At 38.2% G+C, this 19,190-nt stretch overlaps 1 protein-coding gene across 2 annotated transcripts; it reads right to left on the bottom strand.

Annotated features, from left to right (window-relative positions):
* Positions 1-563: 563 nt before the first annotated feature.
* LOC106917160 (actin filament-associated protein 1-like 1) lies at positions 564-19,186 on the bottom strand. 2 transcript variants are annotated; one of them, XM_088012746.1, is made up of 19 exons: positions 18,989-19,186; positions 11,204-11,332; positions 9,180-9,242; positions 8,993-9,078; positions 8,794-8,902; positions 8,595-8,684; positions 8,251-8,462; positions 7,970-8,149; positions 7,734-7,826; positions 7,348-7,450; positions 5,224-5,379; positions 4,707-4,921; positions 3,848-3,993; positions 3,670-3,751; positions 2,731-2,839; positions 2,398-2,565; positions 2,153-2,307; positions 1,570-1,695; positions 564-1,375 (listed from the first exon to the last, which is right to left on the bottom strand). In XM_088012746.1, exons 1-19 carry the CDS (start codon positions 19,008-19,010, stop codon positions 1,349-1,351), a joined length of 2,271 nt encoding a protein of 756 aa, XP_087868872.1. In that variant the 5' UTR covers positions 19,011-19,186; the 3' UTR covers positions 564-1,348. The 2 variants fall into 2 exon arrangements, with proteins under 2 accessions (XP_087868872.1, XP_014841421.2); XM_014985935.2 differs by having other exon boundaries at positions 2,141-2,307; positions 18,989-19,183.
* Between the last annotated feature and the right edge of the window lie 4 nt (positions 19,187-19,190).

The following is a 19,190-nucleotide window of genomic DNA, read 5'->3' as shown; positions in this document are numbered from 1 at the left end:
CTGTTGGCATTGCTACTTTAAATCATAATCCATAAATTTTCTACTGGGTAGAGGCCAAGGCTTTTGGCAGCCATTCAGGAAGCATTTCCAAAATCTGTTTTAATGTTTGTTGGGGGTAACTCTCCTGAAAACCAAACTGTGTCCAAGTTTCAGCCTCCGGACACAAACTGTATCCCTCAGATAGAGAAATTGGTTATAACTTATAATGTTCCGGAAAGGCAAATTAACCACAAAGGTAAGAACTTATAATAAACTAGAACTTGCTAAAAACACCAGTGTTCTACGTAAGATCTACTTCTTCTGCAGAGTTAAAGAGAATAGTTAATTGTGAGCTATTTTTAAAAGAAGGTAAAAACACTCAGATATTGTCTATATTAAGTTCATTCTGTAAAATATTTTCCAGTTAGGTTACAGCCCTTGCATTATTTTGATTTTGCCACTAGATGGTGCTTGCAGGTCCACAGTTAAACCTCAGGCTGGATCTCTTCTTTACAAGACTTACACAGGCGTTTCTACATATGTCTTGCAGAAAAACGAAATAACAATAAAAAAGGCAATGAAGGTCTCTTGAAACACTCATTTACTCCAACATGTGTGTTTTGTTCACATCTGTGCGATAAAGAGCAGATATGGCATTTTCTTCAAATACTTTGGCTACAAAGGGTATGTTTGTTTTGCTATAACTGGAAACATTTAGGTAATTACAAAAGCATAAAGTGCAACAATTAAATAAAAACAATTAAATTTATATATATGTAAAATAAAAACATACAATGTTTAAAGTAATCACTTCACATTAGAACAATAAACATTGGTTTATTTCTCTCAGGTACAGTGTCATACTAATTATGATTTTTTTTTAAAAATCCTTAAAATATGAGATACTTCTTCCAAAGACAATGATAATTTAATAATTTTTGGTTTCACTCCTTAACTTTTCATTTATACATTTTGTGTAAAAGACCCAAAATATCTGGGTGAACACAAGAAGGAAGTCTTGTCTGTATCTTCAACCTACAGTAAGAATCATCCTTCCCTCCCTTTACTACGCATTTCTGTTCAAAGGTCACATGGTCACTTTCTGCACATGTGCAATAAACACGCAGACACATGAACACTGGTTAGAGTGATCACATTAATACTGCGCTGGTTTTAATCGGTCAAGTTTGTCACATTTACGATAGCTTGGTTAGCATCAGCCTTGCTGTGCATCACCCTCTTCATTCCTTTCTTTTCTTTATCTTCTTTTAATAGGTGGTCTTCTCATGCTTTCATCTGGAACAGATTCTCCTGCCAAACAAGTTTTTTTCTTTTCTCCTCACAGTCCCTGTCAGTCTGTTTGTGTCGTCTAGGTCCCCTTCTTTGATTCCCACTCCTGAAAACAATGAGAAAGCAAATATCAGACACAATATTATGCTTGGCATGACAGCAACATCCCAATTATCACGTTCAGTATGTAATGAATGTGTCTGAATTATTCATAAATGTCAGATTCAGACTTTAAACAGTGTTAAGATCAGAGTCGTGGGTGTCCTCCGACACACACGGCCTCAGCAGGACGTACTTCACCTTTGCTTTCTGCATGACGTTCCCCCTGGAGGAAGCACAGAGAGACGGGGGGCGTTTACGAAGCTCAGATGCTGAGTTGACGGGAACGCTCTCGTTGTAAATCTTTTCAGTCTTATTTCTCTGAGTCTGCAATAAAACATATGCAAAAACTTCACCAGTGAGGCAAATACAAGGTTTCACCAAGCATTTTGAATAACAGCGAAGCTAAGCTGTGTATTGTTTAAGAGGAATTGCAGTAATATTCAAAGACTTAGAATACTCAGCCTTAAATATGTTTTCCTGAAAGGATGACTGATAAAATACTGTTTTCAACATGCAAAGGTGTATTTCTTAAATATTACTTTTTGCGTTCACATGTTGAGAGATATAAGAAACACTAAGATTCAAAATGTTAGCATTGTTTCAATATTACATTACATCTAACATCTTTTAAAAGAAGAATGTTGAAGTGTGATATTCTTTCCTCATTATACTGCTTTTTTCAAAGCAGTTTAGACTATTTAGTTTAAATCAACATTTAATTTCTAAAATAATTTTGAAGTTGTACACATGATGTGGTGCTGTTTCCCACCTTGACGCTAACCTTTGTGTCCACAGCCGGACCCTGAGCTCCTCTAGCCAGTGATTTCTTCAGATTTTCCTTGACTTCTGTCAGCTGGAGCTCCAGCTCCACTCTCTCCTCCTCCTTCTGTTTGCACAGCATCTCTATCTCAGCTAACCGCTTTTCCATAGCATCACCTACACACACACACACACACACACACACGCTGAGAATTAGAGTCAATCCAAAGCAGGCGTCTAAGCAGTGCTGTCTGATGTCTGTCTAACCTGTGTCACTCTTCATTTGCTCCTTCACCTCCTTCTTCTCCCTACGGAGGGAGATCAGGGTGTTTCTCAGCTCCTCCTTTTGCTTCTCCAGCTCCTCTTTCTGCCTCAGGTACCGTCTGGCGTCTTCCTCTGCGCGCATCTTCCCATAGCGGCCGTACGGATTTACATCTAAGGGGAAATAAATTAACAGGCATTTGAATAGGCAGAGCAATTCTGGTAATGCACCGAGGGAAGACGTGGCATCTGGAGGAGAGAGCCAGATGTGGCAACATTTTCTCCCATCAAAATTTTATGCAGCAAGGCCAATGAATTATGAAATGAGAGGTGACTCACTGGAGGCGTGCCTCTTGATGGTGGCCTGTTGTTCGGTTTTCTCTGAGTCCCTGCTGGAGAAGGAGGCATGACGTCTCACCTGACCTGTTTTGCTCTCGGCATCTTCATCCTGCATTTTTTTAAAAAAGAAAAATAATTTTAGTGACTTTTCATTATGAATTTTATTGTTTTTAGCTTACAGCGCAAAGCAAAGGACTTTTACCAACTGGAGAGAAACAAAGCCCAACGGGTTGCAATCTAAATTTATGATAAACCCAACAGCATTTTCCCGTTACAGATTTCTTCTGGTTTTGTTTTTTTTTTTTTGTTAATAAAAATTAAAAATGCGATCTTTAGATCTTTAGTATGAGAAAATAAGTTTCTCTTAAAACTTATTCTAAATCAGTACAGATGTAAAAGAGGTAATGGTCATTAAACCAAGTTTCATTCTTTCAAACATTCAAACTTGCTGATGGCTTCCAGACTGTAGGTGGTGTTGATGTTAACTAATGTTCAGACATTTTCTTTCAGGGTTTTAAGGTACGGAGCAAAATTTATTGCTCCATCAATTCCAACAACTGGGGCTTTGCTGCCTCAGCATCTTTTCTCTACTTATGGTTAAAATCTCTTACTGTGGTTTGATGGAGTCCCAAAGCCTGAGAAATTATTTTCTCAGGCTGACAAAGTAAAAACATGTCAGTGGCAATGTTTTTCACCTGTATTTAAACTTCTTTTAAAGTCTTTCAGCCCCAATCATGTTGTCAGACACGTTCAGTTTAAGTTTGACAGCAGTTTTGTCAGCGTAAGGCGAGTGAAATTAAACTCAGCTTCCAAAAAATTTAGTTTACTTACAAAGGACTTTTTCAATAAAGGCCTGGTTAGTTTGGGTGATGTTTTTTTTAAAAAAATCCCTAAAGCCTGTTCAGATTATGTCACGAAAACAATTTCATGTTGTCTCACCGCAATGCTTTCGTACACTTCGTCATACATTCTGGAATCTATTGATGCACTGCTGGAGGAAGTAGCAGTGGTTGTAGCCCACCTGCCAGAGGAAAGAACAGAGGGACAGTTACAACTGAAGTTACAGGAAGGAAGTTCTTGGTAAGCGCATGCAGGAGCACTGACAGAAGTGACTCACAAGAAGGAGTGTCTGGCAGCCTGCCGTATGTCGGTGAGTGTGTCCACGTCGATGTAGTCGTAGTGCAGCTCTTCAGGGAGGGTGCCGCTGCCGGTCTCGGCAAACAAAATGCCCAGCCAACGGCCCAGATCTTCAGAGGAGCTCGCCTAATGGATAGAAATATAAATATCTAACTAGGTGACATGATTTAAAAAAATAATAATAAAAAAAATGTTTTGGCTGATCTGTGCACACACTAACTTTATTTCCCATCTGGATCTATGATGATATGAGGAAAGTTGTGAAAAACCTGTCAGTCCACCTACATATAATTCCTATACCAGATGAAGCTGTTCGAGATGTTTTACAGCTGCTTCAGTGTAGAGAAAACAGACTTTTATAACTAACTTTACCAGATTTAACGAGAATCTAACGCATAAACATGCCCAACCATTTTAACGTAACATAAACAGAGCGCCTAAAATAGCAAAACAAATGATGCCATTATAAATGTGTATGAATTAAACATGCTACGTATAAAAGGTTGATGAAAACACACTTAGAACTTTTTACCAAAATAAACTAAGTCACAATTCACTAATTATAAGGTAAATTTCTCACTTAAGATTCATAAAATAAAACAGGTAAAAATATCCAGCTCTGGTGGCCTCATGCTGATGTGTGCACAAATAAAAACCAAAACAAACTGGTCACGCCACCAGTCAGTATTTCAGATATTTAAAACAAAAAATGAATCAATAATTATCAAAATCGACAATTATCAATATGGACTGATATGAAATGCTCATATCGTGATAAGTTTATCAGCCACATCATCCAGCCCTATTCCAAATCAATATCCCAAATATGAGCATTTTACCTCTAAAGCTGCAAGCTCGTTGCCCGCTTGCATGATATGAAATGAGAAGGGATGTTTGGGCCCGAGGCCCCCAGGCACCACCTCTGCCCCTTTAAGAGGCACCACAATGACTGGAGGCCGCTGGTCCCCGGGATCCTTCTGCAGGTACAGGTTTCCACCTCGGAGAACACACCAGCGCTCCTTCCAGCAGCCACTGAGACACACACTGAGATAACCTGTGGAGGGGAAAAGACTTTGTGTCAGATAAGCTGCATCTACCTATTAATCTACGGCACCACATTGAACATCCTCAGCACTTTGAAAGAATGTCTACCTATTCCTGAGGAAAGTGCTGAGCCACATTTTGGTTAATTTATCTCTTGCATTTTTTTCAATTGCAGTACAGTTTAGTCAATCAAATTTCTGATTTCTTAATCCTCTTTTAGTAAAAAAAAAAAGTGCAAATGTAAATGTAAGGTCAAATCGTCAGTAAATGAGAATCGGGCGATCATCTGGCATGCTGAGATTGTGTCCTCACCACAGCGGGGGTTGTCATGGTGCCCAGAAGATGAGGGAGGGTCTCCTGGTAACGGAGGCTTCTTTTTGGAGAAAGTGATGATCCGATTGATTTTCTTTCCCGCTGCTCGGCTCATCGACCCCGTCAGCTCTGAGAAGGCGCCCCGCTTCCCTCTGTCTGAAACCAAACATGTCACTCAGTGATTATCAACTGTCAGTAGTTCATATTAATATAACTCAACACTTTCTGCATCAAAAATACAAAGAGATAACAATAAAATGTTGATAAGCATAATCAAGCTAATTGGAGAGTTTGATGTAAATCAAGCATTTTGGGAACATGTCTGATGAGCTGAGACGACTCCAGTGTGTTTGCACGTTTATTGTGAATGGACCAGGTGCAGCAGCAGTCTGTTCGTCCAGCTTCCTATGATGTCAGTGAGAGACAATTAGAGGAAAAGAACAGGAAGGATGTCATATCTGCTCGTGTCTCGCTTCCTGTCTCTCCCTTTCTCTCTCTCATGTCTCTTCAGGCTCAGCGTTGCTCAATCAGTAAACAACACTGAAACAACATGACTTTGTTTGACTTATCCATCGTGTATATGCTGGGTGTTTCCTTCCGAATTCAGAGAACAGAAAAACAAAAATATTTATTTTGCTTTTGATCAGTCCCTTGAAAGCATATGTGTGTTTTCTTATAACTTTTTCGGTACTTGATTGCCCCACTCCTGGAAAGTAAGACGTTTTACTTCCTACAGCGTAGAAGTTAAGCCTTGGACATGCAACTGAAAATATTAAAGCTAAAAGGTATTAATTAAATTTTAATATTAAAATGTTTTTTATTAGCAACATAGACCACTATGAGACTGACACTACTTTATTTCTTTTAGATATAAACTGTTTAATTAAACCCTCAGTGACACACTTTTGTTAAAGATATTCAGAGGACGTTCTTGAATGAAGGACACTCTGCAAGCTCCTCCCTCTGCTGCCCTCCAACAAATCATCTGAGATTCTGGTACAGGACAAAATACATTACCAAAGAAACCAAGTAACCTTGTTTTCTCATTATCTGCAATCATGCCACTCGAGCATAAAAGCAATAGAAAACTTAATTAGGGTCCTTTTGACAGATTTATTATAATTTATTATCTTGTGAGCACTGTTGCCTTGGAGTGTGTGAATGTGTGCATGTAGGGGTAAATGACTGAATGGCATATAAAGTGCTTTGGATTCCTCTGGATTAGTTAAAGTGCCATACAAGTGCAGGCTATTTACCATTACGCTGAGATGTGTGTGTGTGTGTGTGTGTGTGCGTGCGTGCGTGCGTGCGTGCGTGCCTGTGCGTGTGGTTAGAATGGCACAAAAACTATGCCGATCTATCTATTAAACTGCTGAATTTCAATAAATATTGGTATTGCTACTAAAATAAGTCACTCAGTTTTACATTAAATTAAAGGAAAAACCTTTTAGCATCTGTCACAAATGTGATATGTATGACAATATGGTGAGAAAGCAGCTTCTAGAGTCACAGCATCCAATATGTATATTTACCAACAGATGGTTAAAGGAAGCTGTTCCTCAACAAATTATATTCATTTTGTTGGCCATGATACAGAAACAGAATATGATGTTTGTTTTTATATGTCCATGTTTATTATTGAATCATTAATTAATGATTGTGCTGCTGGAACAAAGTGAAGGAACTCCCAATAAAAGTACAACTTTAACCATCAAACATCTAATTTATGCTGGTGGATAGTGAACTTTCTCCTTGACCACATTTCAGAAACAGAAGGAAGTAGATTCTAACAAGATTAGAAAGTAGCAAAGCTTTGGAGTTAAAGTGTAAAATTTTGGTTAATTAATTTTATTTAGCTTTTTTTTTTACTATTGCTAACAACATCTCTGTGTCAGAGATAAGATAAAAGTTATGCCTCTAATTTTGTTTTTCAAAACCGTGCTCAAATATCACTCAAAACATCCTGCCCTTTTTCTTTAAAATAAGCTGTGAAGACTTTACATTCCTGTTACTGATCTAGTGATGTAAAAGGAACATGAAGACATCTTTTAGACATTTAAAGTAAATCACACAGAGATTATGAACCGATTGGTAAATCTAACTCAGGTGTTTGTGATGACGTACTGAGTGAGTCGGCGATGTCTCGTCCAGGTCCGTAAGCGCTGGACTGGCTGTCTCCTATTGGACCGCTGTCTGAGTCCGATGTTTGTCTGTCTGACTGCAGCATCTGGGCAAAATAAAATAAATAAGAAAAATGATGAGGAAAAACCAGTACATCAGTATATATAGTTAACTCTGAGTTACGTCATCCTGCCTTGCTCAGGACAGGAAACCTGAGGAAAATGACTCAGCTCAGCAACCACAACAATGCTGGTGAACCAAAAACCAGAGGAACAACTGTGTTACTATTGGTGACATCATTCAAGTCCTCATAGTCGTCACTAAGATGACAATTTGTTCTTAGCTAAACAGGCTGAAGTGAAAGGTAATCACACCAAAAAACTACACACCTTGTCGAGCTCCAGTTTTCTCTGTATTATTGGAGATGTTGATCCATTCAGTCCTTCTGTGTTATTACACTGGCTGCCGACGTCATGGACCACCTGGACCAGTTAAAAAAGAAAATAACATTCACTTCTGGACACAAACTTGTGTAGGACCCATAATGTTATCATCGTTTTCTACTTGCTTTGACTTTTTCTCATCTGTCTAAGCAGAAGTAGTCGAACACAGAGAGCAAATGTACCTTGAGCCACCGCTGGGCCTGCTCTTTACTCTGAACGGCCAGGACCAGAGCTTCGCCTCCAGGTAAGGAGAAGCGCAGCTCGTGCCTCTTTTTCCGGCCCTCCTTTGGGACATAGATGACGTTGCAGAGGTTCAAGGGGAGCTCCGTGTTCGGGGACAACTCCTTTATACTTTTATAGCACTAAAAAAACAAAACAAAAGCAAGTTTTAGATTCAAATATAATAATAAAGCATCTGCTTTTGTTTCAGTCTTTGATAACGTAGATCATTGTTGTTGTTTACCTGGAGTTTATTGTCTCTAACAACTACTAGCTGCTTTGTCCACTGGCCAAATCGCTTTTTTCGCATCAGGAAGGCACATATGCGGCAATCCCTGACCGGTTCATCAGGGCTTCCCTCAGCGGTCCACCTCTGAGAGGAGTGCCGTCCCTTGGCCTCGTCCTCCTCCTCTTCATAAGACTCATAGGAGCTACTCAGCGCATCTGAGTCATTGTCTGTGCAGAAAAAAACAAAAAAAAAAAAACAAAGTGATTAATTCCTAAAAGATTTAGTGCAACATTATTAGTCAGAAAGAAATTGGCTTTTATAGCTGCCATATTGATTAAAGAATGAAAGACCAGACTCACTGGATGTTTTAGAGGGCCCATTAATCCTGGTAGTGGGGTAGTTATTATCAGCATCCTCATAGTAAGCATCTTCAACAGAGTTTCTGGAATCTACAGGAGAGAGTTATTAGAATCCTGCACCTTTAACCTCCCTTGTAAAGATATGCTGGTTAATGGTATTTAATATTAGATGGGCCTAAATGTGTATGAGTTTTCATACTTGTAGTGAAATACTGAGGAGAGGATCCAGGATCAAGAGGAACAGCTTCTTCATAGTAGTCATCAGGAAGTGGTGTTGCTGGCAAAGGCGGTGGTGTGTCTGTGGGTGTCTGCGGGTGAAATAAAGGAAATTCAAACAGAATTATATTTGGAATCTCACATAAATATCTGGTTTTATAAGAAAGGTGTAAAAAACTCACTGATTTACTAGGCTGTGTTTTCTCCTCTTTGTCTTTGGGCTCTTTCTGCTCCACTGGAGATGCACTGAGCATGTGCAAATCACAATCTGAAGCAACACATTTTATGCTATTAAAAAGATTTTTATAACACAATAACTTCTAAGATTTAACTAAACTGATTGAAAGATGTTTCAAAGATGTTACGAACCGAAATCTTCAAACAGAGACTCGACAAAGCTTGTGCCGTTCATGTAGACGTCTGAGCCATTGACTGCGGAAAGCACAAAACATGAGCAAGTATTATTTCAGCTTTTTCCAAGACCATAACCACCAGATTTAATGGATACAGAAAACTGAATCTGAAGAAAAAACTCTTTGCATTTCAGAAAAATTTAATTATGTGGAAACATCTGATTACAAGGAAGAGCAGTGGAGCGCTCAGTAAACAAAGATAAGTAAAGATGTACAATATGTGTGGGAGACTAAACCCCAGACAGTACATAGACCCAGCAGACCCATTATTATTGTGCTTGTCAGCCATCAGGATATTTTGCTCATCGCCTTCCTTTGACCTTGTCTCATTATCCTCTTTTAACTCTGCATTTCATTATCCTCTTACATCAATCCTTTTATCCTCCCTCATTCCCTGCACTCTTCTAGATAAACAAGTCCTGGCTTTACAGACTACAGGGAGTTTCAATGTTGCAAATGTGTTTTCAACAACTGTTTGTAGTCAATATCCACAATCTGCACTGTTCTATTAAATCCTTTAAGCCTAATCTGCATAAGTTAAAAGATTTGACATTGTCTTGCAAAAGTATTTCTACCTGTTAAACTTTTCCTGTGTTTTTCCTATTTCATCCGCAAACTTTAATGAATTTTATTGGAGTTTATGTGATAGACCAACACTAAGTGAAACCTAATTGTAATGAGAAAGAAGAAAAAATCAAATATGTTTTTTTGGGGGGGTTTTATGAATAAAATCGGAAGTGTGGGGTGAATTCCCTTTTAATCTGGTGCCCCAAATAACATCTAATGCCAACGTCACCTAAATCGTATGTAAAGTTCAGATGTGTGTGAATTAAGCTCAATAATGAATCGAGCTGTTTGTTAGCTGGAAATATTAGTAAATAAATATTTCCATAAAGACCCAGAACGGCACAGATCAGGCATAAAGCTGCAGATAAGTTTAAAGCATTGTTTGTTTAAATACTGTCCCAAACTTTAAACAAACAACAAAAGACACGTCCAGATCTAAATTTGTGGAAAAATGTTTAAATAACTCTTCAGTTGTAATTGCAGCAAAATGTGGAAGAACAAATAATTTATTCATGAGTGAGTAAAAAAAAAAACCTGCCGACCTTTTTTGATTTTTATCAGAAAAGTTTTGGACAAAACACTATTTTCTCTCCACTACATATCTGCACTTCACCTGCTGGTGACTGACTGAACGGTAACCCTACCTCTGTCAGTATGCTGCAGGCTGGTTCCACAATGTAGTTTACCAACACCCGTGTGTGATAGGTGAATATTTGACTGTATTGTGAAGCACTTTGGAGTCCTCTGACTTTATAAAGTGCTTTACAAGTACAGGTCATTTACCGTTTGTGACACCAAGCTTTCCCTAGGAGTCTGGAATGAAACAAAGGTAAACATGTGGAAAAGCACCAGACAGTAGCTGTTAAGTAAGTAAAAAAGTCTATGATGCCACGGGCTTGTTTCTAATGCAGATGATCTGGAAACTTTGCAACACTTCACAACAATAAGCATTGCTTGAGATATCAGGATATTCTAAATAAAAATCTTGTTTTTTCTGCTAGTAAATAAATAAAGGGTCGTCATTGGGTCTCTTGAAGTCAAAATAACCAGAAACTGGTTCACAAGACACATGATCAGTTTTTATATAAGACAGGATCCTGGAGAGAGATTGTGCAAAGAGGAATAGTATCTCTCTCTCTCTCTAATATCTCTAATATTGAATATATCTCTCTCTGCATGTTTCAATCTAACAGGAAAAAATATTGGCAAAAAGGAAACTATACAGAACATAATAACTGTGCGGCACATATTTTAATGTAAAAACATGAATTCCTCAAAGAACAATGGATTGTTTTCCCCACCAAATAAATGTAAGCAAACTAAATGGTGGAACTGATAAAATTTTCAGTCTAAGATATGCACATACGTTAATATTATATGAAATACGTCAAAGTCTGAGGCTTTATTGAGTACCTGACAGCTGAAGAGAGTCCAGGATGTGGCGTACGGAAGCCATCTTGTTGGCAGTATCTGGACTAACGGTCTCATGGTCCAACATCTTCAGCAGAGAGTTGAGTTCATTCACAAGGCGCTCCATCACCACTGGAAACCAGCAGAAATATTTTTTATTGTTCAAATCAGTCGAAGCTTACAACAAACCAGTTTGCCAGGCGCCTGACATGGATGAAATATGTAGCACCAAGTGCATTAAATACCACCTTAACACATGGATATAAGGCAAATCATAGAAACTGGCACAGACCAAAGGGCACGAACTCAGGAGTTAGCGGCTGCTGCAACAGCTGACTGGGATGAGATATGAAACATCCTTACATATCAGACACTAACAGACAGCTTGGAATATTTAGAGTTTTCTCTAAAAAAAGAGCAGTTTTTATGTTCAGCTCCAACATCCTGTGTGAGTCCGAGTGTGTGTGAATGTGTTTGTGCAATTTGTTGACCTTGACATTGTTCCAAATATCCTGACACACACTCACACATCCTGCCTGTTCAGAGACGACAAAGAGAGGAGAGGAGGGAAGAGGTTTTGGAGAGAAAAGAAGGTAGGTGGGGAGGTCAGCGGGCTTCCTTCTCTGAAGGAAATCGAGCCAGAGAAATGGAGAAAATCCATCGGTATGAACCGTGGTCCTTAGGTCTGTAAATATAAACATTGCAATAAAGTAATTGTGATCTAAGCTCAACGTCTTTGCATTTTTTACTAACTTTTAACAATGAGAAAATGTGCATAAAGTTTAACCTAGAATGTTCTTTGGTTATGAAATGTCCCCCCTTTTCAGTGGCACATCATTTATTTGAGACATATTTTTATAAAAGTAAGCAGCTTCTTCTCTTCTCTGAAGCCTGACTCTTCTTACTTCTAATCAGGCTTCACTGTGGAGGAAGTTTGTTTAACTTTTCTTTGCAGAATTGTTTTAATTCATCTGCATTAGAGGGTTTTCATACACGTAAGGTCATCTAAATTAAATTAAAGTCCAGACTTTGACTAGGGCACTCTGTTGGGAATCTGGAAGTTGCTGTGTACTTTGAATCACTGTCCTGTCATATAAACTAAGTGGGCTTCTCCGTCAGTGTTTCTGGTGCAGAATTTATAGTTCCATCAATTATGGCACGGCCTTGAGTTCCCAAGAAAACAAAATAGTAACACAACACCACACTACCAACATGTAGACTGCAAAAGACTTTGTATTTTAATGTCTTAAGATCTTTAAGATCTGTTAGCCTACCTTATGATATCAGATTTTTTTTTAATATTTGGCATTAAAACTAAAATTTTTATGACAGAAAATTCAATGACATTTTTGAATACATGGAGGAAAATCTATTATAAATATTTGTTTTACTAAAATAGATTCTCAGACACGTTGTGAAACTGAAATATCAACTTTGGTTCAGTTTGTTGTGAAACTCAAATATGAAACTCAAATATCAACTTTGACTCAGTTTGTTTCAACACTTGGGAACTTTAACACATTTTACAGTAATGATAATTAGTTACATGTATAGTGAGAAAACTATAGTTTGCCACTTCAGTCTGATAACATGTAGTAGCTAAAAATGAAATAAATGAAAATATAGCCATTCTTTGACAGAAAGCAGTTGCAAGAGTGAGGCTCATCGGAGTTGAAAATATTCTTGTTTCATTTTCCCAGAGAGTGAGAAGAAATCCCTCACTCTTCCCCAAACCCTCTCCCTCTCCCCCAACTCCAACAATACTCTATTGTCTCCGCAAGGGCCAAAATTAGATCACCACAGAGCTCCGCAAGACCAGAGCGCACAATTACATTGTCAGAGTCAGAGACTGTAACAAAAAACATAACAGGAACAAACAGTCACACACAGTGTAACAGGGGTGTGGTGCAACACAGCTGCGCCGTCTCGATTCCCGGGCATTCAGGGTTAAAGGATATATCTCCAGCAGCTGTTTGGTTGTGTGCGTGTGTGTGTGTGTGTGTGTGTGCGCGCAGCTGTGGTTTCCTGTCTTAGTTGTCGACAGAAGCGTCTCCCCACTCCTTCCTGATTTCCAATCTCTCCACGATCCTCCAATGAACTCTCCTCACCTCCTCTTTCTTTACGTCTCACTTTCCTCTTTTCCATTTCGCTCCATCCTGCTGTTTCTGGTTCAACATCTTCTATTGTGTTTGGTCTCTCTCAGCTTTTTCCTTATGAACTTGAGAACTTTTCAAGCAAAAACCTACAGATCTGAATTTAGTAGTATTTTCCAAATGACAATTTAAACTAAAGATGAACTTGAAAATATCCTTTAAAAATTATAATGATGCCTGCTGCTTGGAGGACAGCATACAACAACATTGTACTATTTTAAGTGGATCCTGACTGCAGTTATCCGACCAAAGAGACAGAGAATTTTATTTTTAAGGGAATGGATAAGTTTTAATTTAAAGGACTAAGATACTCATGTTGTCATTACATCTTATATCCATCAATAATGTGCTATAGGTAATTTTGCAATACTCTAATGTACAAAATATACATTCGCATATTGCCCAAGTACTTGGTAGAATTGACTTTTAACCAAAAACATTTACAAGCTTCTGCTAATTGTTTGTTGGATTTTGTCTCATTCTTCCAGACAGAACTGCTGTGACTGAGTAAGGTTTGTGGGCCGCCTAGCTAACTCCACCCAGATATTTTCTATTGCACTGAGATGAGAGCTTTGAGATGGTCACACCAAAACATTGACTTCATTGTGCATAAGGCACTTTCTCAGTGAGTTGAGGGTCAGTGTCCATCTGAAAAGTAGATTTTCACCAAAGATTCCACTTTTCGTCTGATATTTTATCCCTTTATTAGGCCTTCCTCCAGCAAAACATTCACACAGCATGAAGCTGCCACCACCATACTTCACAAGTAGTGTGGCTTGACTTGGTAGCTTCTCCTCTTTTCCCCAGAAATATAACAGTTATTATGGCCAAACGTCTTAATTTGAGTGTAATCAGACCACAGGATACGTCTTTGAGTGCATTTGCATTATGTTGCTAGTAACGATATCTTCCATGCTGAATGGTTAAACAGAAGAAGTTTACTCTGATTTAATGTCAGACAGTAAGAAAAAATGTGACATGCCTCTGTATGTAAACATTTGGTTTCATCCTTATTCTGAAGAGTATCTTCTACCTTAAAGCTGCAGCATTAAACTATATAAAAAATATAATTTTTTTACATACTTGTTATAATTATAATTATGTCATGACATAAGAGATAATCTATTAAAAAAATCAAGCTCCTCTGTTTTCTCCCAGTGCTCCCAATACTAACTACAGTCAGAAACAACCAATCAGAGCCAAGAGGAGGGCCTTAGCGCTGTCAATCACTCTTGTGCTCACCCCCTGCCCCTTGCTCTCTACTGTACTACAGCTGGTTCACCATAACATAGCCTGCCAACTAATGCTAAAGCTAGTTACCATGGTTACCAATGACGACAGATAAACAGTTTTCCTGGAACGGTAAGTTGTTCCTCCTGCTGGCTCTGATTGGTTGGTTTTGTCCAGGAGTCGTACATTTCTTTAAACTGCAATAGCAGTTCAAGGAAGGGGTTGAGGAGATCAATCTTTTCACAAATTACCTGTCTAATATTATACTGTCATGACATGGTGACAGTTTTAACAAATACGAAAAAAAACAACATATTTTTGTAAAAGTTACATACTGCAGCTTTTATTGTGTCAGTTAAGTTATTCTTCCGCTCTGCATTCATTGCTGTGTAGGGCACAAATTAAAATGACTCAGTGTTATCAGTCAACAACGGGTAAACAAACCAGCTGTAAACTGATGGCGGAGTCTCTGGTCTATGTTTTGTTTGCCAGAATCTGACTCCATGCAGTCAAGGCCAGTTCTCTCAGGGGAACGAAGGGTTTAGAGGCTGAGAATCAGCTGTTCTGCAGGCTTGTGGCTGCTCTGACCCACAGATGGATCTTTGTTACCCCCCATTCCTCAGACACGCACATCCACACAAACACACACATGCTTTACATTTCCTTTTCAAATCCTTTTTTTGTTACAAGCTGCTCAATTATTTCACTAAGAGGAAGAACACACCCTCCATTAATCTATCTTTTATAGTGCTGTGCAAAAGAGTTCAGACCCCTTGAACCTTTTCCCATTTTATCACATTACAACCTTAAATAACAATATTTTGTGAAATCTGAAAATTCACAGAAATTAGACTAAGTTTGAGCTTTTTTATATACATCTTATGAAAATCTTATAAAACATTCATATCTTGAGATGTACAATGATGGCAGAAACATAACAATAATGACCCAGAAATTTAACTGAAGTAAAATGAAGTTTCAGAGAATATAGTTTGCTGGCACTGGATGCAAACTTAAAAACACACAAAAAATTGTCATTTGAAAAAAATCATTGTTCTTTTTCATTGTCACAATTTACCTATTTTGTGTCAATCAATCAGACAGAAGCTCAATCTAATGATGTTTATGGTTGTAACATGACAAAGTAAAAGGAAAGTGCAGTACGAATCCATTTGTGGCACACACTACATGACAATCAAACAGTCACAGCAGTTAGTTAGAACGGATCTGTGTGTGTTTCCAGAAAGTCTTCCTGACGGAGGCTGGTCATGAGATCTGGGCCATGCGACTATCATTTGAACTGATTTAATGTGTTTGGTTATAGCCGAGAACAAAATAGCTACTGCTGCTGCTGTTTATCTCACCACAGAGAAAATACACACTCTTTCCTCCTAACCTTAGGCTTTGACTCCCGTTCATGACAGGTCCAACTCATCAATCAACTCACATCCAAGGGTGAGCTCTGAAACTTTCCTTCTCATATCAAAACACTCCCTCCTTGTTAGAACTTTCCTTCAGAGAAAAATACAACCATTAAATGATTTGAAATGAAATATTTGGCTGCATGTAGAAGATATGAGGATTAGGATTTAAAGAAATGTTTTGTGTAAAGATAAATATCAAAGGCCTACGAGGCTTTGGTCAACAAACATCAACCTGTTCCTGCTTGCCTCATTGTCAAAAGCTTCAAGAAGCTCTTCAAGATTCAAAACTTTCTTCATACCGCCAGTTTTCCCCCCATTGGATTCCCCTCTTAAATCCTTCCCTTTTAACTCTTATCCACCAATCTGATTCTTGTCTCTTCCCCTGACACCCATCCTCTTCAGAGGGAGGTCAGAGTTCAAGGCTCAGCAGCTCCCTCAAGAGACAAAAGTTTGTTTCAATAATTTAGCGCCCCGTTTTTCATATTTTCATGACAACAGTCCATGTTGTGACTGTTCGCCTAGGGCTTAACATTTAGACAGACACTTTAAAAAGCCCATAATCACGCTGGCAAGATCTGTAAAGAGAAACAGCTGTGGAAAAACAGTGGAGGAATTCACTTTTTCACATTCTTTTAGAATCTTATCATAGTCTGAAGATAGTAAATGGTGAAGGGGTCCCGAAAAATACAGAGGTACGACAAAGACCAAACGAGTAAGCTTGATTTTAAACCCACGCTGATACAGAGCTGTGTTTTCAACAAATAAACAGCCAATATTTTGATTTATCTATGCACTTCTTGTAACTTTCTTTGAAAAATCTTGCAATTTCTGCATGCTTCCATTCAATTCCACTTTTCATTCATAAGCCTTTCTCTGTTGAGAATAGCTGCAGTTGGTACTTTCTCTTCAATAACAACTGTCAAACAAAGGGACCCAGAATAAAGTCATGCCTGTCAAACAACAAGCAAAGTGACACAAAAGCGAAATGAAAACGCTGGAAATAGAAAGCGATTAGGACAATGGAAATACCAGCATTGAAACAATCAGTATTTCAATATTTATATTCTTGTAGCAGGTTTGTGCTTTCTACATTCCATCATTTATTCAGTGAATCTCTTTAGATTATGTTCAAATTGCTCGGTCTTTATGCATGCTTTGGATCCGATTATAAAATATAATAATTTAAAATCTTACAGCCGCATTGAAATGGTTTATGTTTAAAATTACAGTTTAGGAAATAACATAACTCCAATGACTGTCTAATATGTTTATAACAGGATATTCCTAAAATTATTATTTTGTATTGTAAGTAATTCGTGTGTGTTTAGATTGAAAGGAATTATTGCTGTTTGTTCTGCTGTTGTACAGCTCATTTTTTTAAAACCTTTACTCTAGATGATATTACGGTTTAATGGTCCATTGACTTGCAAACATAATCATCTTCTTTAAATCTTTACACATATAATCACATTAAAACCACTACATTTTGGGTATTTAAAAGGATTTTGTGTGAAAGACCAACACAAACTGGCAAATAACAAATTAAAGGAAAAGATGCACATCTAAATCTAACTTTATAACGTAACTAGCACTGCACATCAGCATGAACACACCAGCCCCAATGTGAAGCATGGTGGTGGCAGCATCATATTATGGGCACCTTCTTTTGTTGCACAGTTAAGCTACTTCGCCTTCCATACAATTGAGACTGATTATATATGCATTTAATCTTTTTCAAATTGTTTATCACAAAAAGCAATCATTTCAGATCCACTTCACATTTATACACTGCCTTGTCTATAAAGTTTACTTTTGTGTATTGTATTTAACCTGTTTGATTTTTATGTAGATATGCACAACTATTTGAAAACAAATGTCTTGAAAACAAGAACAAGCTTTCAGTGAATGCTGTATGCAGCCCAGTTTATTTCACTGACAATGTTACGTTGCCTAATACAGACCTGGCAAAGTTACTGCAAGATTTAAAGGCTTTTTGTATGGACGAAGACAACTTCCTTAATACCGAACGTTTCGCAAAGTACACACACATATATACACACACACACACACACACACACACACACACACACACACACAAACGCTTATACATAAGCGATGAAACTGAAAAGTTAATCTCTTGTAAATTCCGTGCATACACAGAATCTTAGGAGCAAAAGGACATAAAGTAAGTTTACACCAGGGGCCAACACCCTTCTTAGTCTAGGCTTCTATAAAATAACAAAATATGATTTAATACAGCAGCACAGAACTGCTACACTAGTAAAAATTTCAATTTGCAACTTCTGTTTCAAATACCAAAATGCTTGGAATCTTAATTCTCAATAAGACATAATCCTATTAACATATTTGGCTAGCAAGAATACCACTGTGTGAAGGCTTTTTATTTCATTGCTTCCTATAAAAAAATTGTCATTGATTCACTTTAAATAACCACTCTCGTCCTTATCTTTAAACATTAGATGACTTCTACTTGGAGTCCCATAATGCTGCTTCCTGTCCACATCCCTGCTCAGACAGAGCAGCCATTCAGCAGCCGCTTCTCCTCCAGCGGCGCACTTTCCAACAGGGCAGTCCTCTGTTGGCATCAGCTTGCATCACTCTACCTGGGGATACCTCCTCCGTACACACACGCGCATTCATTAACCGGCGCGTGGCTGCATGACGTCACTCTTGCCTACTACAACATCATGAGCCGGGCACGAGGGCACGATTTGCTACATTTGAAAAACTACGTGCAAATCCACTCTTTTGTTAAGAATTGCTTCACTTTAAATTATTTGTTTTACCACTCACAAACCATATGTAATTCACCTATCTATTGCCTCACATTTCATAAGTATTTCCCAAGTTGTGTTTAAATTTCTTCTTTATTTGTTAAAAATTACTCCTCATTGTTGTTGGCCAAAAAAAAAAGTTGATTCCTCCCGTTCATGTAGGGATAAAGAGTTTCTATTACTCACCACTTTGCCTTTTGGAGTCCATATCGCTTGAAAAACGCTTATATGTCCAAACTTGTTCCCAGTTATAATCCTTCTGACATTCTATGTGAAACTGTCTCAAACATGTGAGACGTGTTTCTCCAGTGAAACAGCGGTTCTCTGTGAGTCAGAGTGACCGCTACGGTTTACAGTGCGACTCCAGCGGATGCTTGTTCATCATTCA

This window comes from Poecilia mexicana, unplaced genomic scaffold (genome assembly GCF_051168715.1).
Source record: "Poecilia mexicana isolate PSO_F unplaced genomic scaffold, ASM5116871v1 scaffold_14, whole genome shotgun sequence".
Lineage (NCBI taxonomy): Eukaryota > Metazoa > Chordata > Actinopteri > Cyprinodontiformes > Poeciliidae > Poecilia > Poecilia mexicana.
Note: the sequence above shows the minus strand (reverse complement) of the source record. Positions and strands in the feature narration are given on the sequence as shown.